This window comes from Maniola hyperantus, chromosome 11, assembly GCF_902806685.2.
Source record: "Maniola hyperantus chromosome 11, iAphHyp1.2, whole genome shotgun sequence".
NCBI classification, from domain to species: domain Eukaryota; kingdom Metazoa; phylum Arthropoda; class Insecta; order Lepidoptera; family Nymphalidae; genus Maniola; species Maniola hyperantus.
In genome coordinates, this window is record NC_048546.1 from 13,540,609 (window position 1) to 13,567,759 (window position 27,151).

The 27,151-nt window shown below is 36.6% G+C and overlaps 1 protein-coding gene across 1 annotated transcript in view; it reads right to left on the reverse strand.

Annotated features, from left to right (window-relative positions):
• Nucleotides 1-15,064: 15,064 nt before the first annotated feature.
• mAChR-A (muscarinic Acetylcholine Receptor, A-type) overlaps nucleotides 15,065-27,151 on the reverse strand; it is a 78,750-nt gene continuing 66,663 nt past the window's right edge. The window contains exons 3-5 of the mRNA XM_069501726.1: nucleotides 24,084-24,192; nucleotides 17,610-17,782; nucleotides 15,065-17,039 (exon numbers count right to left, since the gene is read on the reverse strand). Coding sequence (XP_069357827.1) covers nucleotides 16,253-17,039; nucleotides 17,610-17,782; nucleotides 24,084-24,192 — 1,069 coding nt within the window. The 3' untranslated portion in view covers nucleotides 15,065-16,252. The remainder of the gene's footprint in view (nucleotides 17,040-17,609; nucleotides 17,783-24,083; nucleotides 24,193-27,151) is intronic.

Below are 27,151 nucleotides of genomic sequence, written 5' to 3' on the forward strand. Positions count from 1 at the left end.
TTATTTATTTTTGTGTATGTAAGTATATTATAACTCTTTTGGCTTTTATATGTATCTATTTTGTACGCGGGCGTGAGAGTAGATATATCGAGATAATAATAATAATTTAGATTATCTAAATCTAAATATACTTATAAAAGGAAAAGGTGACTGACTAACTGGGTGCGTGGGTGTGCGGGGCGTTTTCCCCCCGATTGCCATCTCGACCTAATGCTACACTAACTGCAATCCTTCTGCCGTTGTGTTGTGAATTTCTGCTGAAGAAATACATAGACCTATTTAAACTAAGGTAAGCAGTGCTCTTATGCCTTTACTAGCTGATTTACTAGATATTTTCTATTATCCACCCGTAATTGAACGGTTAAATGCTAGTTGGCTGCAACATCTCTATAACATCGAATGCTCCTGGCTCTATCTGTGCTTTAACTACCAACTATAAAAGGATTATCAGAAACTAGCTTATGCTCGCGACATCGTCCGCGTGAACTACACAAATTTCAAACCCCTATTTCACCCCCTTAGGGGTTGAATTTTTAAAAATCCTTTCTTAGCGAATGCCTACGTCATAATAGCTATCTGCATGTCAAATATCAGCCCAATACGTCTAGTAGTTTGAGATGTGCGTTAATAGATCAGTCAGTCAATCACATTTTCCTTTCATATAGGTATATAGATTCCACCCGAGAAAAGTCGAGGCGGGTCAGTATAGTTTATATATGTATACAGAAGAGAGCGCCATCGGATAGTGCACTCAATAGATGAAGTTCAGGTATTAAACGTAAAGTGCTTTTACCTCTGAAAGCCACTTGCGCTCACATTCTAACCCCCTCAGCCGCCATTCGAGATCAATACGTTTAAGATACCTAATAGTTTTATTTATTATTCAGATACTAGTTAACCCTTTACTGCAATCTCACCTGGGGACTAATGGTGCAGTCTAAGTCTCCCTGCGACTCGTCTGATGTCGTCCGTCCACCTAGGGGGGGTCTTCCAACACTGCGTCTTCCGGTGCGAGGTCGCCATTCCGGCACCTTGGGACCCACACGTCTATCGGTTTTACGAACTATGTGCCCTGCCCATTGCCACTTCAGCTCCGCAACTCGTAGGTACTAACTAGGTAGGTAGGTAGGTACATATCGGTTACTCTAGAACAAAATGAATAGTCAAGTTTATATTGATACAATTTGGTTTGCGCATTGGTCAAACATAATAATAAAAGGCATGTGGCGGTGTAATGTAGGTTTTCCAGCTTTATATCTGTTACAATGAAATGCATTTCAATGTTTTCGTTATACGGAAAAACGCGTCGTGCATTTTATAAAATAAAAGGAACAACGAAATGGACAACCATCAACGCAGATAACTTTTTATATGTAGGTACCTGGTACATGAGAGACGTATTCAGGCTTCAATGGATATACATTTTTGAACTGAAAACATTTTTTTAAATTCAGAAACAAGTTAGCCCTTGACTGCAATCTCACCTGGTGGTAAGTGATAATGCAGTCTAAGATGAAAGCGGGCTAACCTGGAAGGGGGCTATTTTTAGCGTTCCTTACCTCAAAAGGAAAAACGGAACCCTTATAGAATCACTTTGTTGTCTGTCTGTCGGTCTGTCAAGAAACCTAGAGGGTACTTCCCGTTGCCCTAGAATCATGAAATTTGGCAGGTAGGTGGGTCTTATAGCTGGTATTAGGGGAAAAATCTGAAAACCGCGAATTTGTGGTTACATCACACAAAAAAAATTGTGGTCATAAGCTAATAATTAGTATTTTCAATATTCGAAGTAAGATAACTATATCAAGTGGGGTATTATATGAAAGGGCTTTACCTGTGCATTCTAAAACAGATTTTTATTTATTTTTATGCATAATACGAGTAGTTTTTGAGTTATACTGCAAAATGTCGAAAAAATACGACTGGAGTGCGGAACCCTCGTTGCACGAGCCGAATCGCACTTGGCCGGTTTTTTTTATTAAACGTACACCCCTGTGGTTTCTACACGGCACCGGAACGCTAAATCGCTTGGCAGCACAGCTTTGCCGGTAGGGTGGTAAATAACCACGGCCGAAGCCTCCCACCAGACCAGACCAGAGATTTAGAAATTATGAAATCCCAAACCCCTGCCGGGAATCGAACCCGGGGCCTCTCACTAATAAGACCACAGCGCTTACCACTTCTCCAGGGATGTGGTTTTTTTGAATCCCTTGGGAACTCTTTGATTTCCGGGATAGTTCTTATCGCCATCTCCAGAATGCAAGTAGATATCTATCTCCAAGTAGATAAGGTCTATGTACAATATTTTCTGCCGCGTACTGTAGAACGTCTGTGAACCCTTACAACAAAGCGAAGTAACGGAGCGTGCGAAGCAGCTGCATATGCCTTGTAATGTATTCATGCCCTACTGCGTATGGGCATGAATGCAATACTCAGCAAGGCATGAATTGTGTTTGTACTTTGCAAGATTGATGCTCCTAGGCGGGCTAGTCACATATTCGTACCTCGCTCGCTGGAGTGTCATCATCATCATCATGATCAACCCATCACCAGCTCACTACAGAGCACGGGTCTCCTCTCAGAGTGAGAAGGGTTTAGGCCATAGTCTACCACGCTGGCCATGTGCGGTTTGGTAGACTTTACACACCTTTGAGAACATTATAGAGAACTCTCAGGCATGCAGGTTTCCTCACGATGTTTTCCTTCATCGTTAAAGTTAAGCAAAAGTTAGAGGTACGTGCCCGGGATCGAACCCCCGACCTCCGATTAGAAGGCAGACGTCCTAACCACTAGGCTATCACAGCTTATATATAGTGACACACACGCTGGAGTGTAAATGTTTATATTATGAGTGAAGTGAACCGAATATTGCGATGACTTCAAAATATTAATAAAGCACATTAAATACTTCAATCACCTGTAAGCTGTGGCACTAGAATAACGCGACAGGTCGAGATGGCAATCGGGGTATGAGGCGGGGGGACGCCCCGCACACCCACACGTCACCCACGCTTGCCCGCACCGGGCGGGGTGATTACGTATCTCGCGACAGACTTGCGACAGGCGTAAATCTCGCGATCATTGCTGTCAAACGTCCGGCTAGAGAGAGACAGCAATAGCCACAAAGCAAAATAAGAAGAAGAAAGAGAGAAGAAAATGAACTATCACATTGCTACTGCTGTCGCTACTGCAACGTTTTACGTAATCACCCCGCGGGTTAGCGCGGAGGCTGTGTGGGTGTGCGAGGCGTTCACTTCCCAATTGCCAGCTCGCCCTGTCGCAGACTATATAGAATAAAGCCAAACTAATAAACGGAGCGTTTAGCGTGACAGCTGTATTGTTACAAGCGCCATCATGTATTCATGCCCAACTGCATTTAGGCATGAATGCCGCATTCAGCAAGGCATGAATAGTGTTTGTACTCTGCAAGATTGACGCTTGGAGGCGAGCAGCGAGCTAGTTACGTATTCATGCCCCACTGGAGTGTGAATGTTTATTATTTCATTGATCCTAACCAAGCGAGACGATTGGTTTTAGCATAGTAGAGCTGAAATTATAGGTACTCGCTCGTATAGGGTCTTGGACTGTAGTAATAAAATGATGGGATTTTTTGTATAGTTTATGGGGCTAGAATTAGTTATTAAAGACAATCATTTAAAAAAATATGATTTTTATTTATTTTTAACATAATTAATTATTAACGTCAGCGCTGTACGGGTAGCGATTAGTTATTATTATTCCAGTTGAAATTACTCTATTTTAAGAAAAACTTATCACTGGGCAATGGGCATTGTGCCCAAAACACTGGCGCTATTACCTCGCTGAACGGCAAGGCTCAACCGTTGAGCGAAATAAGCACCAGCTCTTGGGTCACCAGACGCGTGGATCAGCTCTATTTTTATGTTAAAAAATTTAAAAGTATTTGTCGTTTACGCATTGTGACGTCATTATTCGCTTTCGGTACAGCGTGGCGTTAATAATTAATTATGTTAAAAATATCTAAAAATCATGATTTTTTAAATATTACTTATTCTCTCTTTAATAAAATAAATTCTTATCCCATCCTCTACCGCTATACAAAAAAATCATATTATTTTATTACTATCTACAATCCATAAGACCCTAAACTTGTCGCTAGCGGCTAGCTGTGTTTGGAAGAATAGGTGACAGACAGAATCAGTTTTAAATGGAAGCGGGCTAACCTGGAAGGGGTATGGCAGTTTTATTAAACCCTTTTATTGCCCCTTTGGTTATAACACGGCATCGTACCGGAAAGCTAAAACGCTTGGCGGCACGGCTTTGCCGGTAGGGTGGTAACCTGCCACGGCAGAAGGCTCCCACCAGACCAGACCAGAAATTCAGAAATTATAAAATTCCAAACACCTGCCAGGAATCAAACCCGGGACCTCCCACTAATAAGACCACGGCGCTTACCATTGCGCCAGCGAGTTCGTCAAAATTATTTACGTGTAAGGTACTAGGACCCTTTTTTTTATAAGATTTATTAGCCATGTTAAATGACTAATATTCCCCTTTCCTCTCCAACTAAGCATTAAGCTTGTGCCAGGAGTAGGTACGACAATAGTGCAACGGGCGGGGTTTGAACCGTCGACCTTTCGGTTTTCAGTCCACTCCTTTACCTGTTGAGCTATTGAGGCTCTGAATTTCTACTCATGGTCTAATAGCAGCCGAAACAAAGGAATGGCCGTATATTTCGCAAGTATATGTAATAAATCACAATATAATCGAAATAGGTAATTGACAACTTCCTTTGCATTCAAGTATTGGTAATATTGAATTAATGAACAAAGAAATCGATTTTTAACTAAGTAGGTAATAATATTCATCATCATCATCAATCCATCGCCGGTTCACTACTGAGCACGGATCTCCTCTCAGAATGAGAAAAGGTTGGCAATAATCTGGCTAAATGCGGATATGCAATCTTTATACATACACCTTTGAGAACATAATGGCGAACTCTCAGGCATGCAGGTTTCCTCGCGATGTTTTTATACACCGTTAAAGAAAATGCATGCTTCACGAGATCTTAGTTATCCATACCTACTATATAATATTACTCACTTATACTCGCGACTTCGTCCGCGTGGTCTACACAAATTTCCAACCCCTATTTCACCCCATTAGGGGTTAAATTTTCAAAAATCCTTTCTTAGCGGATGGCTACGTCATAATAGCCAAATTTCCGCCCGATCCGTCCAGTAGTTTGAGCTGTGCGTTGATAGATCAGTCAGTCAGTTATATACGCTAAAGTGTGTCTGTCTATCTGCCAGCTTTTCGCGATCTATCCGTTTAACCGATTTTGACGAAATTTGCTACAGAGATAGGATGCATCCCGGGGAAAGACACGGATTAAGTACTTTTTCTCCCGGAAAATCAAAGAGTTCGGAGTTCGAAGGTCGGTTAAATAAACGGATGGTGAAAATTGATCACTTGAAAAGAGCAACCGCCGAGTTTCTTGCTGGTTCTTATCGGTAGGAACGGCATTCCGAAAAAGCACTTGTAATAAGTCTACTTGAATAAAAATATATTCTATTCTATTCTATTCTAAAAGACACACTGACAATTATTAAGTATACTTACTTAATATTTATTCATTATGATCAACCCATCACCGGCTCACTACAGAGCACAGGTCTCCTCTCAGAGTGAGAAGGGTTTTGGTCATAGTCTACCACGCTGGCCAAGTGCGGATTGGCAGACTTCACACACCTTTGAGAACAGTAGGTATGTGTATTAGATGTTTTCCTTCACCGTTAAAGCAAGTGATATTTTAATTACTTAAAAACGCATATAACTCCGAAAAGTTAGAGGTGCGTGCCCGGGATCGAACTCCCGACCTCCGATTGGAAGGCGGACGTCCTAACCACTAGGCTATCACAGCTTTACTACGTAATATTAGCTACTTAATATTAGTTTGGTTGAACTCAACCATAAGCACTACTATTTTGCTATCCATTCTTTAGATACTTGTCGCATACGTACTTACATACCTAGGTATACTTAGGGGCTAGGGCCAAACGTCAATTCCCGATCTGCCCCCCGATTATGTAAGAAAAACGTAGGTATTCATCGTTATCGTAACCGTAGCAATTTTCGCCCTTTGATTGGTTGATTCGCTCTTTACATTTTTTACAGCCAATTAAGGGACAGAGTTTGCCACGAATACGATAACCATGAATATGTTTTTCTTACATCATCGGGGGCTGACATCCTGATGAACTTACCATCTTCATTTAGGTGACTTTCTTCAAACCGAAGATGACGACAGCACGGGACAGCACCATGGTTACCAAAAAATTTTTATTTTTTTTCTCCATTAAATTCTCCATTCATATAACGTCATAGTTTTATCAACCCTGCTAATGAGCCATTTTTAGGGTTCCGTACCTCAAAAGGAATCCTTATAGGATCATTTCGTTGTCTGTCGTGTCTGTCAAGAAAACCTATTGGGTACTTCACGTTGACCCAGAATCATGAAATTTGGCAGGTAGGTAGGTTTTATAGCATAAGCAAAGGAATAAATCCGAAAACCGTGGATTTGTGGTTAGGTACATCACAAAAAAAATGTAAAAATAAATATTAGTTTTGCCTATCTGGAATTTTCTAATAGGTATCTTTTTAGTTTTACTTACATAATATGACACCTACACCTATATACCTACATTGACCAAAAAATTCTGCCCTTTGATTGGTTGATTCGCTGTTTACATTTTTTCACAGCCAATCAAAGGGCAGAATGTCTTGACGATTGCGATAGCCATTAAATGGTTATTCTTACACAATCGGGGGGCTGATCAGTGATCAGACTCCCGTCCGTTACAAAAACCAATTAGGGCGCACAGTTGTGCAGTACGCCAAGTTCATTCTAAAATTGATGGTAAATAATATTTAGAAAAAATAACGCTTTTTTACACGACTACTCATTGATTTTGACTTTTATTCTGAATACTGCATCAAATAACTTTCCTCGGTCACCCAGAAAATAACACTGTGTAGTTAAATTTTTATTGTCTTTGGTTATACAAAAACATGGAATAATCTTTAAAATAACTTACAAAAACACATTTATTTATTTTGATAAATACATCGTGAGATATTAAACTTGTACATTGATTATAATAAAAACTATTATTATTATTATTATTATATTATTATAGAACCTATTGCATATTTTATACTGTACCATATCGAAGGTTTGTATAGACAAAACATACAGCTTACCATTCACAAAACTTTTGCTTTAGACCCAACGCAAACCAGAGGCAAACTAATCGCAATTATTGCAATCAAAAATAATAATAATAATAAACGACTTAATAATTAATCTAATTGAACAAAATAATTTTGAGACTTTTGAGTTTGAATTCACATAGGATAATTTTATATAGGTAGGTACATTGAAAAGTTGATACTTGGTCAAAAATACAAACGGATCAGTAATATTTCCCCGATGGTTATATAATTTATTTCAGATAGGTATTCAAAAAAATGTAATATATTATACCATGTAAAACTTGTATTTATATATCAAGTACAAACAAGTACAAACCAAAACTTTTTCAAGCCGATGATTTGCGTTGAGCCTTAATTTAATAATTACATTTAGATTCTTCGCCAATTTCTTTCTAAAACCTTAGCACATAATTCCATCGGTTATGATAAGGTGATAATAATAATCATAAAAATTATCAATTATTTGTAATATGTTGACTACTTAATTTTTCGTAATCTTCACTTACTTAATTGAAATTAAATAATTTCATTAGTAAAAAGGTAAAAATCATTTTAAATCATTCTAAATCTTTGGCATTCTATTTGGCACATTAATTTATTAAATTAACATAAAATCCAGTTGTTCTTATAATAATATATAAACAAAATTATTATAATACTACATTATTCATATCTACTTTGCTCACAGTCTCATGGAAACGATTCTGGATCACAATCACTTCAAAAATTGAATTAAATGATTGCAAAAGGTATGTTACCTATAGTGGAATTGAGTAGGTATTTACTGTTTAAATTGGTTTAATTTCAAGCCAATCCAAAATGCGGTTCGCAATAATTAACCATCAAGGAAACAAACAGTGCGACAAGGCTCGTTAGGCGCGTGGCCAAAATTGAAACGAGATGCTTCTTTAAAATCGTCGTGTACGACGACTAATTCACCAATTATTATCCAGCGGTTATCAACTTATTCTAAGGGGTGTAATGCAAAGGTATTACTATTTTTATCTATAAAACCTTAAAAGTTTTTTATTCAAAAATACTAATATTACTTAATACTACTTTTCAGATTTATTAATAAAGTTATTTAATGTGTTTTATCCCTTGTTTTATTTAATATATTGAAATTAACATATTCAAATTTATGTTGCCACTTTTTGCCAATGCAAAAAAATTTCGTCAGTTTTTTTAAGTTTGAGTTTGATTCTGTGTTCAAATTATACGTTGATAAAAATAGTAGACAATTTGACACCAAGTAGTGGACAAAAATATAGATAATTATTTTGACTCTATCAGCTGTTAAAATTAATGTAAAATATATTATGTAAAAATAAATCGCGATTGTATGAATACTTAAATTGAAAATATATTTTTGGGTAAAGGTTTGGTTGGAGAAATAATTAACGAAAACTTACTTTTAAATAATGACCTGACTCTATTATTGTTTTTGTATCGTTAAGCTTTTAATATGGGCTTAAGTTGCTTAAAATACAATTAATTTTCTTTTTTCTAAGTATATATTGTTAAATTTATATATATATATATATATATATATATATAATAAATATAAATATATAATACCTACATAATAAATAAATGGTTAGGTACCGGTAAAAATAAATTCAACCATTGATAAAATATTTGCTTAAAAATATTAAAATAAATTAAATAGATATTCCATCTGATCGTTAATCGTCAAGGCAAGCTTAACATAAATTCCTAGAGCAATGTTGCGTTAGTGTACAATATTAACTTGAAAAGATTTATTTTGGTACGAAATTAAACCCTTTAACAAAGCAATTTTCCGCCCCCGTAAGCATAGGGACGAGGCACTAATTCGAGCATAATATTCATCCATTTTCAAATATTAATAACATATTATAAAATTTATACGATCACTCAACAAAATTTGATACATTAAGTTTTAATTTGGAACATGACTGACCTGACTGACTGATACAAAGTTTTTTTTTGTTCACTTTATAAACAGAAGTTAAAATAAGTAGATATTTTTTTGTCACTGTAGTCCATGAAGTTTCATATTAGGTACCTTACAAAAATAGTATACCTAACGTTTGTGGGTGGTTATGTATATTTAATTTTTTTATATATATTATTATTTATTCATCTATTTCTAATAAAATGAGCTCACAGCCGGAATAACTCAATAAAACATAGAACTAATTGAAAAAATCGTTAGCTGATGATATTAAATATAATAAGTTGGTTATTTGGATATTTCTCAGGTTGAATGTACTTAGTTACTATTTAGTTTGATTTTTAGGACACTTAGTTTTAAATGGTTATTTTACATTAATATAATATAATTTAAAATAAAATATACGGTGTAATACATTATGCTTATGTAAAGAATTCGTGATATCTAAAATTATTTACAAAGATTGGAATTCATAGGTACGATTTTAAAGTTGTTCTTATATTATGTTCAATAAATAATACATTAAAAAGGTAACAATAATATTAAAAGTTTCAATTGAGCAATTATAGAGTTAAGAGAGTTGATTCATAGTGTAAATTAATAGGAACTATATTAATGTAAGTAAAAAATGCCGAAATTTGTAAATTTGTAGAAATGGAAAACATAATAAATTATAAAAAAATTATGCAAAAATAAATAATTATACTTAATACACAAATATATAAATAAACATTCTAAATAATATCTGTTCCGGCTGTACAGTGTACTCACGTGTTTAGAATATAATAGATATTCATTCATCTAATATCTATAATAATATCTATTATTTAGAATGGAAATCACTCACGGTAGTTTAAACGCTATAAATAAACAAATTGATCGTAAAGATAGAATTATTTTTCGAAATTAATGTCTTTAAAACCGTACCGATTGATAGAAAATAGTTCCCTACAACTACAACACGATCAGTAAAATCTCACAACATTCACAAAAAATATCTTTCAAATTTACAACTAGACATACAAACAATCTTACTGTGCGCATTGATATTCCAAATAGGATTTAGAACGATTTTCGATCAAAACTTATTAGGTAAATACAAAGACCAAAAAGATGTGTGAATTGGACTCGTTATTTTATAATCTAAATAACGGATACCACGGTACATACGATGATTTTTGTTGTGGTGGTAAACATTGGAAAGAAAGTATTTGAAAGGCGTGAAATCAAAAAATGGGAACGAGAACGCCCTACGAACTCTAGCTGAAATCCAGGTAAGGCCTAATTTACACTCTGTGAAATGCAAGTGCATGTGACAAGTAATTAGTTTAGGGTGTCACGTGTTAAGTGTGCGTCAAACCAAAAGTGCACTTGTCTTATCACTGAACAGCGTGTGCGTTTACACACTGATTTTACTGACTTCTAACTTGCATTTGTCACCTGAACTTGCTTAGTGTAAATCTAGTATAAGTCTGGAGTCAGTAAAAATACGAATTTAATTGAATAACATCCAATTATTTCAATTTTACAGCCGAGTAAAGTCTTTGCAAGTCATAAAATAAAAAAGTTCAATCATGATTAATTTTACGCCTTTATAAAGTCGTAAGTAAATATTCTCACTTCCACTTTTTACGCCTTTTCAAATATTTTTTCGGGTCTTTAATTTATTAGATTGGAAGGTTTATTGTAGCACGATAACCTAGTACTTAGTTAAAGTGTTTAAAATACTTACGTATTCCTTATATAATTATTTGATTCTAGACAATAACTTTTTTTTTCTATTTGTATCATGGACCTTTAAACGTAAACCTTAAAAATTGAATAAAATCTTGAAATAAGAATCTTGACCAGACTATACAAAACCGTTTTGATGGAATCAAATGTAGCAAATGTAGCTGAAAAATAAAGTTAGTCTATTTTCGTACCAACTATCTTTCTAAATATCATTTTAAATTAAATTCAGGCATGCATCTTATACACCAAGAAAATCAGTTTTTCGAACTAATTTTATTGATAAGCAGACTGTTTTAAAAAAAACTGGCCAAGTGCGAGTCAGGCTCGCACACTGAGGGTTCCGTACTACAGTCGTATTTTTTCGACATTTTGCACGATAATTCAAAAACTATGATGTATAAAAATAAATAAAAATCTGTTTTAGAATGCACCAGTAAAGCCCTTTCATATGATACCCCACTTGATCTAGTTTTCTTACTTCGAATATTGAAAATACTAATTATTAGTTCATGACCACAATTTGATTTTTTTGTGTGATCTAACCCTAAATTCACGGTTTTCAGATTTTTCCCCTAAAGCCAGCTATAAGACCCACCTACCTGCCAAATTTCATGATTCTAGGTCAACGGGAAGTACCCTGTAGGTTTCTTGACAGACAGACAACAAAGTGATCCTATAAGGGTTCCGTTTTTCCTTTTGAGGTACGGAACCTTAAAAATGAATGTAAATAAATATTTTACGTTTTTTAAGATGGGCAACAAAAAACGCATAGTTCATCTTATTTGTATAAAACTCTCTGTCTTGTCTTTCTATATATTATTGAAGTTAATAATAATATTATAGTAGTCTATATCTACACATAGAATATTTCATTTATAAATATTTTAATAAAATTTCATTTGTAACAAAGGAACGTTTCACGACACAGATTAATTTTTACATTTTTTTTAAATTACACATTATTACTTGTATATAAGTAATATTATATCGGTAGTAAAACAACTATTATAATTATATACGCTGATACAAATTTCCGAGTTAACTTTAATTAACTTACCAATTTACTTTTACTATGTACATTTATCGCTTCTTTATCAATTAAACACCCATATTTAGAATTTGTTATGCTTGAGTTTTAGTTACTTACAAATATATATATAAGTATTCATATACTTCACACAATAATATGAATATGCTATAATAATATACACGTATAATGGCTGAGTACACAAAAAAGGTATTTTAATTTAGAATTTTCAACATGTGACATATTTACAAGATACATTTTTTCCATCTAAACATATTATTATCAATTGAAAAGCCTAAGCCTAAGCATTTTGAGCTAGTGTAGTGAAAGTGTAGTGCTAGTGCAATTTAAGAACAAAATATCTTCTATGAAGTAAGTCACTCATTAAAGCAATAAGTCAGATTCTTACGAGTACTTATATATAAGTTCATGTATAAATTTGTGTTAGTAATACATATAACACTAGCTTATACTCGCGACTTCGTCCGCGTGGACTACACAAATTTCAAACCCCTATTTCACCCCCTTAGGAGTTGAATTTTCAAAAATCCTTTCTTAGCGGACGCCTACGTCATAATAGCTATCTGCATGCCAAATTTCAGCCCGATCCGTCTACCTAGTAGTTTGAGCTGTGCGTTGATAGATCAGTCAGTCAGTCAGTCAGTCAGTCAGTCAGTCAGTCAGTCACCTTTTCCTTTTATATATTTAGATTACTTATTAGCTTTTAGTAGAGTACTTTATGATAAAAAAACGCATGATTTTATAACACGTAGTTTATGAAGCATTAAAAAAAAGCTACGCTAGTATAATAAGAGTTTGAGAATAATATGAGAATATAAAGTGTTTATTATGAAAATTGTAAAAAAGCATATTTTTAATTTAGCCGTGGCCCGTGAGGCACCAGCACTACCTTGCGTCAATACACGTTTCAATTTCAAGAGACATAGTATAGACTCACGCACGGATCCAGCTCTCAAAAAAGATTGTGGGCCACCTAAAAATTGGCCTAGTGCGAGTCGGTTTTTTATTCAGCCTAAGTTTTGGGGGGTCATGGCTCATGGTACAGTTCTTAGGATCAACTCACAGGGTCAACTTTAATAGTTGAACAGGTAAATAATAATAATAATAATCAGAGACGGCCGGGATCAGCTTTGCCCGCCGTGCGAGATTCCATTTTGGCGCTCGAAGCTAAGTGAGCGCGAATTTTTTTACAATATTGCCCTTGGGAGGCGCATATTTGTTGCCTGTTCGGTGACCCTCGAAATCAAATCTAGGTATTTGCAATTTGATAAAACGAGCACTATTGTTACGTCACAGTCTTTTAGGGTTGTGGGCATGCCCAACGTGCCCATAACGGTGGATCCGCGCTTGATAGACACGATGCTTTTAGCATCAGCGTCGGCGTTTAGTTGCGTTTCGGAGCTCAATGCCGCGACGAACGCTCCATTCCGCACTCATACTTACAATCTCAATAGACAAAGTACAAGATCAAGATAGAATACAAGATCAACTTGATTGTTTATTATCTTACTAGCTGATGCCCGCGACTTCGTCCGCGTGGATTTAGCTTTTTTGAAAATCCCGTGGGAACTCTTTGATTTTCGACAATCGATAAATCGCGCGGTTTTGATACAGCGATCGAACGCAAAAACTCATTCTACTCAACTATGCAGTATCAATGCAGTCACAAAAGCTCATTCTACTCAACGATGCAGTATCGATGTAGTCACTAATATTATAAATGCGAACGTGTGTCTGTCTGTCTGTCTGTCTGCTAGCTTTTCACGGCTCAACCGTTCAACCGATTTTGACGAAATTTGGTACAGAGGTAGCTTGCATACCGGGGAAGGACATAGGCTTACTTTTTATCCCGGAAAATTGAAGAGTTCCCACGGGATTTTTAAAAACCTACATCCACGCGGACGAAGTCGCGAGCATCATCTAGTAATTTAATAAAAACTTTATTGTTTGAAGTATTGAAAGCAAAATAATTCTAATTATGTACCAGTTTTCATTATTTTATGTAAACATATAGTCCGCGATAGGTCGAGATGAATTGTCGCGTACTATACCTACTCGTTTATGCAGTTTTTTTGTGTACGCAGCCATATTTACAGCATTTTAAAGATTTCTCATTTTACCTTGGATTCGTTACTCGTTTTTTTATCACAAAAACGATGCCTTTAGAAAGATGAAAAGTCGCGTAATACATAAATCGGGTTTAAGAAAGCCCGAGATTTTTTTAAATCGAAGAATACTCGTACCTAACTAATCTCCTCAAAATCGTTGTATGACGCTTACTAGGAAACAAAATTCTAATTCAAAATGCAAAAGATAAAATTCACAATAGGTGTAGATAGTTCAATCCGTGATGACGCGCCCCACTCTTTGTCCCAATAGGTTACAATGCAAATGTGCTATGTACTGTTAGAGTGTGAGTTCTATCGTAGCGATGTGGGGACACGGACAAGAAGATAAATTAGGTAAAGATCCACACCCGTGGTTTCCCCGAAACAATATTGAATCTTGAATAAAGGCTCATTTGTATCGGTCGATAGGAAAAGCATACCGGGATTTCCAAATTGCATGCCATAAAACCCGCGCTTTGAATTGTCTATAGGAAAAACTTTTGGAGTGCATCACATTTGTTGGTCGGCAGTAAGTCGATACCTTATAGATTTCTAAAACGCATTCATTTTTTGTTGGATAAAAGCAAATTATTTGTTGAGCCTCAATAGCTCAACGGGTACAGGAGTGGACTGAAAACCGAAAGGTCGACGGTTAAAACCCCGCCCGTTGCACTATTGTCGTACCTACTCCTAGCACAAGCTTGACGCTTATTTGGAGAGGAAAGGGGAATATTAGTCATTTAACATGGCTAATATTCTTTTTAATAAAATAAAATAAAATTACTTCTACTAATCTTACTAAAATTCACTGCTGTAGCAAGTAGGTACGTAAAGAATTCGATCAATGATAACCATGGTGATTTTAACAGTAATGATAATCATAATGACTCGTATCATTAAATGAATGTACTATTTAATGACTAGCTAATTTCACTAATCCTTATCCCACCATATGAAAATGGACCTTTATTCAAAATAATGACGCTAATGAAACAATTCGATCCAACACTTATATAAATACGCCACAACAAAATTGTACAATTCATATTGCTTAGAATTCCAATATTTTTTATAACTAATGCATCAATTACAGACATCTAGACTTTGAAAATTCAAAGCTGAAAGTCTCTCTTTTTTGTTTGGGAACATTTCGCAAACAAAAAAGTGGTATATATATACAAAACGATTATCTTACAACACACATTTTATATAGAGATAATAAGTAGCACGTTGGTCGTTAAAATATACTTATTTATAGATCATTGTGACGACAATCGTTATTCAATTAGTGACAATAATAATAAGATCGCAAATAAGATTACCACTACATTAACAATGACAAGAAAAATGGAATGCAAGAAAGGAATAGAAAATTCTCATGCTCTAAATTCGTCGAATTTATCCCTACAAGCTCACACATTACCAGAACACTTCTTAGAAAATGTTTGACTAGAGAAATATCTTAAATCGAAACATCGCAAACACTAGGATTTTGTTCACGAGGAAATTACTCATAGTTTCGATTTCACTAAACTACACATTACTCACTCTTATTTGGCTTTTTTGTTACCCTTGATTTCAACACTGATCTTCTTACAACAGAAGATTGGAGGTTAAAATAATCTAATTTGGAAACAAACCCATTCATGGATAGGTACTACGAATACCAACGAATATACAAATTAATTTCTTCTTGGACGGGATGACAACTCACTAACGAAATGAAACAGATTGCTTCGAGATTTAAAATAAGTCCAGGATATAAAAATACTGGAGAGAGAGTGGTTTCAGAAAACTTTAAAGGTACTTAGATCCACTGAAAGGAACGAAAATAGGAGTACACTAATGGAGCTTCTACCAAGTTAAGTCGTTCGACACGCGAGAAAGCAATTTACGTTTTAAAATGCCATTTTGCATTACGACCACGCGGCGTATAGCCTGTTCTGGCTTTAAGTAGTTTTATTTGTAGGATAAGAAACTTTTTAAATAAGGAGTGATTACTATTAAAAAAAACTTTTGAATTAGTACTGAGCAAAATAAATCTCAACTTGGCAAAAACACCATGGACCCTTTGTACCAAAATTGGGCAATTGCTATTTTGGCACAAAAGCGTTTTATTAGCGACTCTTTGACATTGACTCTTGAATAAAAATAATAGCAAAATCCGTACCACTAATTATACACTCCTCTAGTCATAGCTTCCCTATTTCTGTTATGCCACTTACAAGTCAAAATTCTAACATACGTTCTTCTAAACGTCGCGTTGCACAGCGCATAGCAAACGGGGTTTATCGTGGAGTTGATATAACACAGGGCGTAGAAAAAGGACCATAGCTCGTCTGGGACAAAGTTCGTGCGAGCTGTAAAAGGTTTTAGGAGCACAAGGATGTTGTACGGTGTCCACGTAATGATGAAGGAGAGGAGGATTGCGGAGAGAGTTTTTGCCGCTTTCGTTTCTTGTTTCTTCTCCTGAGTCTTCTTTTTCTTCGGTTGCTTCGAAGTTATCCCTTTTCCGGCTAACTGTTTCGGGATTATTTTGGCGTTGAGCGGTATTCTTACGTCTTGTATGTGCGACGTTCTTCTTGTTAAAGCTGCGTGGCCAGCCGGGTGGAGGTTTAATTCAGAATCTCCTCTCGCTGGTGGTCGGTAATGTGTTCGTGAATTTGTTGGTGGCGATTCTTCTGTGATCATTTTAATAGTAGGTCTTTCTGAGTCGGCGTCTGGCAGTCTGATTAGGATAGTGTAAACGGAATCAGCGGAGGCTGATTTAGGTGCGGGTGAGGTAGCGGCGTTTATTCTAGTGTTGGGGGGAAGAGAGCGGCTGTCTCTGGCTGCGGGTATGGGCACTGGTGGTTCGTAGTTTCGCCGAAGAGGTGATGTACCTCCGTCGGCGACGCTGGAACCACCAGATCCGCCGCGACCAGCGTATGGGTCTCTGATGACATTTAGGGATGTACATCTGTTGACAAAAATAGAGGATATAAACTACTATATCAGAATTATTCAACCAAAATGAACTATAAATACTTAAGTCTGCTTACAAATGGTATGTACCGATTAACATTCATAGATATATAAGTTTTACCCGATTTAAATCACTAACTGTGTGATCATTGAAAGTAGAATTAGAATAGACTTATTGTGACTGAGACCATGAAAAAGAGACAAATCATTTTATTAGATTACACTTAATATAGAACTATAGACTATAGAACCGTGGATGACTGATAGATTGACTGACTCATTGACTGACTGGTCTATCAATGCACAGCTCAAACTACCTACTAGACGAATCGGGTTGGGCATGCAAATAGTTATTATGACGTGGACTAAGAAAGCAGTTTTGAAAATTCAACACCTAAGAGGGTAGATTTAGAATAGGGGTTTGAAATTTGTGCAGTCCACGCGGACGAAGTTTTATTTTATTATGGGTTCAGTATAATGTTTTTTTTTAAATAATTTATTCATTTTTTTTAATAATTTATTTATTTATTATATTTGTTACTAAATGTTGATCAGTTAATTTTACCTGGACACAGTGCTCTGCAGCGGCGTCTCCACGGAGACAGGCGTGGCGTACCCCGGGTCGGAAGGCTCCTCCTCCGGCTCCGTGTCCTCCAGGTCTTCGCGCCCGGAGTGCCACCACGCCACGCACCACGCCCGCACCGCTGCCCAGCCACGCTTCGGTTGACGGGATGTGGCCTGCGAAAACATCTAGCATTACATTCTCAGCATATATCTCAAGACCAGCTCTAGGGTACATTAGACTTAGGGTGAGATCTATAGAGCGCACTCTGACTTTGCTTAGACTTAAGACATAGTTAAAACGAGACAGAGCTATATTTCTTACATAAATCCGTCTCGTTTTAACTCAAACTTAAGTCTGAGCAAAGTCAATGTGCGCTCTATAGATTACAGCTTACAGAATTTGGGAAATGCTTCCCGAAGTTCCCACGGAATAAAAAACACATAATTAAAGGTTGTGGGTATGAGTTCCTAAAAATCCAATTTTCACAGATCCCCTTTAGTCGGTAAACTGACCTAAATCAAATATTGGTGACCTGCCAATTTCGCCGCATCAATAAACAGGCCGAAAAATATTTGCAAACCGCTCTCTCTTAGCACACAAACTTGTAGAAAGCCCATAAATTGTGGGCACTTAACTGCACACCTTGGCAAACATACGGAGCAAGTTGGTCGCTTCCAGGGTTGCCAGACTTTAGACGAAAGCTAAATCTTATTCCATGAATAATAAAGCAGGCCTTTGAGACTACCGTTTACTTAATCGCAAGCATTTCGAGCTATTTAAAGTTTGACGTTTTTTTGCTGCAGAAAACTTAAGTGCACTTGAGTGCCATTTATTGACTGTATACTACCTAATGCCCACGACTTCGTCAGCGTGGAATTAGGTTTTTAAAAATGCCGTAGAAACCCTTTGATTTTCCAGGATAAAAAGTATGTCACTCTCCAGGTCTTTATCTTTACCCATGCAAAAAGTCACATCAATCCGTTGCACCGTTGCGACGTGATTAAAGGACAAACCAACAATTTCGGATTTATAATAAGGGTACTATGAGGTATTGATTATTATCTCGGCTGCCTGGTTGGGCCCGGCTAGTGGCTAGACCCACGAACTTTTGGCTCAACCTGTCATAGGTTCCGGGTCGAGCCAAAAACATTATCCTTGGGCTTACTGCAAGGAATTTCCAGTAGCAGTTCTGAATAGAGAAACTCCGAGCCTCTTTCTTCATCGCCCGCTGAGTGACTCTGAGCTTTTTTCCGGCACAACTTAAGCCCTAGACTGCGATACCACCTGGTAAATGATGATAATAATATAGAATAGAATAGAATGTTTTTTTATTCATGTAAACTTTTTACAAGTACTTATGAATAGTCGGGTAGTTTTAATTTACCACTGGTTCGGAATGCCGTTCCTACCGAGAAGAACCAGCAAGAAACTCGGCGGTTGCTCTTTTTAATTTAGTCTAAAATGGTATAGCGGGCTAACTTGAAAAGTATACCTATATGGTGGTTTTCATTAAACTCATTCCCGTGATCGGTTTCTACACGGCACCGTACCGGATCACCAAATGGCATTGGCGGCACGGCTATGCCGGTAGGATGGTAATTAGCCACGGCCGAAGCCTCCCACCAGACTACCAGCTTTCCAACCAACCCTAATACGCCTAAATCGAGATCCAAACTCATCGGCATTTGCCAACCGTTCCGATTGCAGCTACAATGGTTGGAACAGTGCCAGATTCATAAAGCCCTACTAAAATAGTATTGCTATTCAAATATAACTCTTACAGCCTTGAAATAGAAGTGATGACTCCATCAGATTAGAACGGCTACAAAATTTGCGTTTCCGCCAAACCGCATGCGTCGAGATATCTAAAACCCATATTTTCGTATTACTTTGTAAAGATCTAATTTCGAATGGATTTATCAATTCAATGAACATAATCACTACCCATATTATTATAAATGCGAAAGTGTGTTTTTTTGGTTTGTCCTTCAATCACGCCGCAACGGAGCAACAGATTGACCTGACTTTTTTGTGTATGGATTATAGTCGAAGACAAAGTAGAAACAGTAGCCTATGTCACTCTCCATGGTTATTTTATACTTATATTTGATTTTCCAGGATAAAAAGTAGCCTATATCCCTCTTTAGGATGCAAGTTATCTCTGTCCCAGATTTTCGACCACGTGAATTTTCTACGATCTCATGGGAACTCTTTGATTTTCTGGTCTATTCGTCTCATCTCTAGTTTCTGTATTTACTTACCAATTTTAAAATCGACTATAAGAAAATCGTGAAATCGTAGGAGATTGGCATACCTACACACTTTCGCATTTATAATTGTAGGTATAGACTAGCTGACCCGCCCCTGCGTCGCTCGGGTGAAATTTAGAAAATCGAGGGGAGGTTGAATTTCCAAACATCCTGAAACACGTATTTCTTCATGTGACCGAAAACCCAAATATAAATTTTTATGCAAATAACGGACTTTCATACAAACTTTCATCCCCTATTTAACCCACCTTGGTAGTTGAATTTTCAAAAATCGTGAAATATGTATTTTTTTATTTTTTATCGAAAGCTTAAATACCAATTTTCATCGATGTAACTTCAAAAATAACGGACTTTCATACAAACATCCATTCCCCATTTAACCCGCTTAGGGGTGGAATTTTGAAAAATCCTTTCTTAGTGGATACCTACTCTTTACAAAGAACACACCCTCAAAATTTCATGTCTCTAGGACCAGCGGTTTAGGCTGTGCGTTGATATACAAAGTTTATATAAGTCAGTCAGTGAGTCAGGATTTTAAATTTTATATAATAATATGTATAGAGAAGATTATTTTGCACTCTACAGTCTACACTTTGCAAAATTTGCATGAGTTGCAAAGTGCATTTTGCACCTCAACATCTCTTGAGGCTTTGGTGTCTGAGTGAAACGTGCGTCGGGTGTTTTAGAATTAGCATTTTAGAAGTAGATATAGTTTTGTGTGGAGATGGTACGTATTGCTTGCTTGGTAGTTACTTGCACGTGTAGTAGGACGGGCGGTGCGGGAATTGCGCAAGTTACTTATTGCCAGTGGCCACACCTGCACAATACGCAGATTGGAGTGCAACTTAATCTAACCACCACCTAGTAATGCAACAAATCACAAGTGTTAGAGTTCCACGGGCAGGTAGGGACGGGTAATTTCCGAACGCTGAAGTTGGACAAACTTTCCAGGAGGAGTGCTAAATTTTGGTTAATTAATATAACTGTCGCGCTTTCCGAGTCATAAACTATGTTCAAAGCGATTATAACGTGTTTGTTTTGTTTCATATTAGTAATTAGCTGATGCCCGAGACTTCGTCTGCGTGGGATTAGGTTTTTAAAAACCCCGTGGGAACTCTTTGATTTTCCGGGATAAAAAGTAACATATGTCACTCACCAGGGATTTGTCTATACCCATACAAAAAAATCACGTCAATCCGTTGCACCGTTGCGACGTGATTGAAGGACAAACCAACAAACCAATAAACCAACAAACAAACACACTTTCGCATTTATAATAAGGGTACTGAGAACTGATAATAAGGGTACTGTACCTTATACTTACCCGCGACTTCAACATATACTGTTATGTATTAACACCTGTTTGTATTTAAGTCCCGCAAATTGCCAATGCGCGTTACCGCCATTTTAGTGACGTCAGCACTAGACTGAAGTTTCGAGATGATGGTATATTTTTATTTCGGCTGACGTCAATATAACGTAATTTCGATGTTAATTAGACAGCACGACATTAGACATAGTTTCCAGCGCAATAGCAATTTGCGGGGCTTATACCTGTATCAGCAAATAAATAAAATTGAATTGAATTGAATTGAAAATTTAGCGCGCTCGGAGAAAATAACCTTTCGACATGGACGCGCCGAAAATGCTTGTTGTAAAGGCCTCTTCATTAGACTCGTGTTGTTGTAGCGTTCTAATTAAGCCTTTGAGTTGTTAAAGGCTCCTAATTGAAGTAAAAGCCGCGCACTCAGGGAAATCCCTATCCAACATGGACATTCGTAATTTGGCAACGTTGGGAACCAATTTTGCAATTTGTAATTCTTTTTGCATTAATTTGTAATATTTACGCGTTTACAGGGCAAAATGTTGACAAAGCCCACTTTTGATTTATTTTGTGGACATTTTTGTTAAAGCACCTATCAATAATTGTTAAGTATATTATTAAAGTTTTTTTGGAAACATTTCACGTTGTATGTTGTATACCTAATGATTTTAAAATTGATAGCTGTTGGAAAATGGTGAAACATTGAACCACCAACCAACCAATGGTGCAATTTCGCGACCATGAAACATTGGTCGCGAAATTGCACCATTATGGAATTAGGGGTGCAGCATTGGAATTGATGAGTTCTTACCTAAATGATAGAATACAAAGGGTAGACGTGAATGGAAAGCGATCTCCCGGATCCGTTGTAAAAATGGGGGTGCCACAAGGTTCCATCTTAGGACCTTTTCTGTTCCTTATTTACATCAATGACCTTCCTTACCTCGCTAAGGACAATTACGGGATAGTCTTGTTTGCTGATGATACATCACTTTTATTTAAAATCAATCGATACTTAACAACTTTTGATGAAGTAAACAATTCTCTCACCAAGTTAGTACAGTGGTTCGAAGCTAATAACCTGCTTCTCAACGGGAAAAAGACAAAGTGTATTAAATTCACTTTACCAAATGTTAAGCAGGTGAAAACCACTGTGCAACTTAATAATGAGGAATTAGATTTAGTGGATACCGCTATTTTTCTTGGAATAACGTTAGATGCAAAACTTCAATGGGGCTCTCATATAAATAACTTATCGAACAGACTTAGTTCTGCCGCATATGCGGTAAAAAAGATTCGCCAGTTGACAGACATAGAAACTGCGAGACTAGTATATTTTAGTTACTTTCACAGCATTATGTCATATGGTATATTATTATGGGGTAATGCTGCTGATATTAATTCTATTTTTGTGCTGCAGAAAAGGGCTGTTCGAGCCATATACAGTATGGGGCCACGAGAGTCGCTGAGAACTAAATTTAGGGAAGTTAAAATTATGACAGTGCATAATCAATATATTTTTGAAAATTTACTGTACGTACATAAAAACATAAATAAATTTAAAAAAAAAGTGACTGTCATAATATAAATACTAGAAATAAAAATAAACTTGTAATTCCCGCCTCTAGGCTCAGTAAAGTTAGCAATTCATTTGCTCGTAATTCCATACGTTTCTATAATAAGCTTCCAGAAGACATATTGGAGATGTCTCTCAACAAGTTCAAAGTTTTCATAAAACGTAAACTAATTGAAAAATCCTATTACAATGTAAAGGATTATTTAAATGATAAGCAAGCTTGGGAATGAGTTGCTTAACGACTTTGTGATAGTTCTAATAAGTTTCAATAAATTTGTAAAGTGGTGATAATAAAAAGAATACCCGGCTGAGTTTGTTGTGGGCTCTTCTCAAACCTGGGCGCGTTTGGAACCCTCGTAGCTTTAGTTTTAAGTTTGCGTTATAATTATCACCACTATATTATCTTACAAATCTAACACTATACCAGACAATCAATAAGAGTAATTTATTACCTATTTTGAATAAATCATTTGACTTTGACTTTGACTTTGACTTTGACAAATCGCATCTAATCACAAATCACAATAATACAAATATTTTTTCATTTTAATTAATATAGTTTTTAAGATACCTTTAAATTATTTAATGAAGTTTATTTTTCTTCTGTCGTTTTCTTCTGTCGAATTATAAAAAATGATATTTTGTTCACATGCATTTTTATTTATCCTTCCGTTGTTACTTATTATCTGCTCTTGTCCTTGAAGATAAAATTTCACGCGTCGATTTTCACATCCAGTGTAAAGCAGCGCTTGCTTGAACAATTATTGGGCTACATTTGGCACCGGAGCCATAAATCGAGGCAAAATTGTGGACCCATTACCGTGCAACTATTTCCAGTTCGAAAGAGTTCTTTCCTCGTGAACTTGCAATATTACCTCGACTTGGGAACTATGGACTGTTTTGTCATATTTATGGCTCTCTGTTCCATGGAACTCTTTTCTTACTTCTTTCTATAGGTACTTGACTTTGAGAAATTCATGGAAGTAGTTTTGACATTATAATTTTCTTTTGCGTGGAAACCAAATGATTGAAATTTGGATGTATCGAGCTAAATCCATACTGACAACCTCCCTAGCGCAGTGCTTACCACTGTGGTCTTATTAGTAGGAGGTCCCGGATTCGATTCCTGGCAGCTGGAAGGAGCAATCGTTCGGTAAGTGCGGGAAAAAGGAGCAATCGTGCCGTAAGTGCGGGACGAAGGAATGAATTGAATATTCTAAGCCTTTGTTCTCCAACAGCGCCCCCCTGTCAATGTCATTCAAGTACCAAGAGCGCCTTGTCGCACTGTAAGTGGGTGGTGTTACCTGATGTTCTCTCCACCGTGTATCGTGCAGAGCTCCTCGGACGTGGTACACGGAGTCAGCATCCCCCGACTCCGAGCGCGCCCGCCCGTCCACTTCCCGCGTCTCGTCACTGCACACAGAAATCTCCATCATCATCATGATCAATCGCCGGCCCACTACTGAGCACGGGTCTTATCTGAATGAGAATTAAGCCATAGTTTACCATACTGGCTAAGTGCGGAATGGCAGACTTCACACACCTTTGAGAACATTATGGAGAACTCTCAAGCATGCCGGTTTCCTCACGATGCACGATGTTTACCTTCACCGTTAAGGCAAGTGTTATTTAATTATGTACTTAAAACTTAAAACGCACATAGTTAAGAAAAGTTAGAGGAAGGGATTGAACCCCCGATCTCCCGAATAGAGGGCAGAGGTCCCACTAACTTTTGTAATTATTATTATTAAAAAAAAAACAATTTGTCACGAATACAAAACAGTTTAGTAATTTTTGGTACTTAGTGTCTTTTTTCTTATTATCCTGAACAATTTTAGTACGTAAGTTAAAGAACATAATTTTTAGAGTATACGGTATTTGCCTATGTCAAAAATAAATTATTTCTCAGTGATTATTAAATAGAGGGTCTTCCAAAATACGTAAAATCCACGTCATGTTAGTTTTAAGTGTAATAAATAACCATTTTAAATCATCGATTAAACTAAAAAAGAAAGTCAAATTATTGTGACGTCACCTGCCAGTATTTCATAGAAGCTCGCATACTAAGCGTGTGTTTTGACATTTGAAAAAATGATACCTACTTGCGGGAGAATGACAGCTACAATGTCACGATCGCAATCACCTCTGATTGGGTGACGCTCACTCACTATTGGCTACAATGCATTGATGCAACAAGAATCGCAAAAATTCTGCCAATCAGAACTGTAATAATGATTGATGCAGACATACTGATTTGACTAATTGTCAAACACGTTGAACCATAGAAATATAAAGAGTTGTCCTAATGTCCTATAGAAAATAGCGGATCGGAAACTAGCTCAAGCTTATCGAAATTTTCATAAGTGTGTAAGAGACAATGTAGTGACATTTCAACATAACTATAAAAACAGTGCTGTTCCAGCGCAAGTACTTGTTTTTTCTTGTAAATAAATAACATTATATATATATATATATAATGTTATTTATTCATTGTACTATATATATATGTCGGAGAACAGGAGGATGGCTGATAATTATTATTCATCTTTAGCCGACATCAGAAGGTAGTAATTAATAAGTAGGTACTTTAATCCATGTTCTTTACAAATAGTTCTCAGTAACGTATCGCACATGGAAACCATCAACGTAACACAACCAGATCACCCTAACCTAACCCTACCTATGGTCGCCTCCAACCACCCCTCACAGCGACCCCTCACCTCACTCTAAACTAGCTAACCTAAGCTAAACACTACATCGTGTGATTAGGGCGCAATTGCTATTGCAACCTCTCAATCAAGTCACGACCTACTCCGTTATCTAATCATCTCAAGGTAATCAATCACAACTTCATGAACGCTCTTAAAAGGATCATTGCATCGACTCTCTTACGATCTAAACCAGATCTTATAATTGACTTCTCATTACTAATTCAGAATATCGAAATAGCTCTACCTTCTCCACTCTGTGCACATCTGCATACAGAACACCATAGCATCGTGCGCCACACGCGCCACGACTACTATATCCACCCAAATAAGCGATCACAACAGAAACCAGGTAGAATGTAAGCTATTCGATATCATGGGCAACTCATTGTCTAATCCATTTCAACATTACAAGAGAGTCATCAATGATTCTTTACCAACCGGGTTATACGATTCTAAAGCGGGTACCTACTATCAAAGTTAACTTCAAGTTACTATCACACTAAACTATCACTTCAAACTAATCATTATCTCAACTGCCGGTATATCTCCAATTACACTAAATCACTAGCGTCTGCAGAAATAACCTTAACGGATGTCCTTATAATAATCTATCCACTGAGCCAAACGTTAACTCACGAATTACTCTAATATTCACCAATAATTAGTATTCCATATTCGTCAAACAACTACGCGAACATTATTAATAGTGCTTTGCAGACAAAGTCACCGGATGGCACTAGATGTTACGATTTAACACAATGTACATTAGCATCGAACAATTACTGTTCTAACTATATCACAATCACCGAATTAAATATCACGATTAAGAAACTACCTACCTATCTCAAAGAATAATAATTAGCTAAGCTATAATCTGATACTTAATTAATTTAACGCGAGAGAAAATTGTGAACGTCAACAAAATTCGTGCGTGTCAAAGTCCAACTCTGACAACTAAAATAAAGATGGCTACCTTCCGTAGAGTAAAGCTCATACGTTTCTTTTCACGGAGTGTACATACAGTAAGAACTCTTTCAATATCGACCCTCCAATATATATATATATATATATATATAGTACAATGAACAAGCGCCGCCATTTTCAGTGCCAAAAAATACACGGTAAAACCGTAGGTATTTTCTCTCTATTACTTTAAATACTCTGAGGATTGAACCCTTATCATAACAAGTCATACATGTGCACAAACGCAAAGTCACCATAAGTTCGCATGGTAACCCGTAAAGGGGCTAATATAAAGCACATAAAGAGATGAAAGGGCGTGGCACTTGGCAGTGGGCCAAATGCAGCCCAGATTTGCAGAATGGAGCAGGATATTAGAGTTCGCCAGATGCAGTGAAAAAACGTTAAGGTGGAAGACACGGTCTGTCCGCGAAATTCAAATTTAATTTGGTTTTTCGCAATTTGTAAACTAATACGACAAAGTATGGCTTGTAGTGGCTTATGGCATTCAAATTGAGCCCCCAGCAGTATCATCTTCACAGTCTTATATAAAAATCTTTACTTGAAAGTGTCCAGTTTAAGAAATTAGTCAAAATAATGAGTTTGACGTGAGCTACTCACAAATTATTAGTCATTTGAATGCCATAAGTGTACTTTGTCGCATTAGTTTACAAATTGTGAAAAACCAAATTAAATTTTAA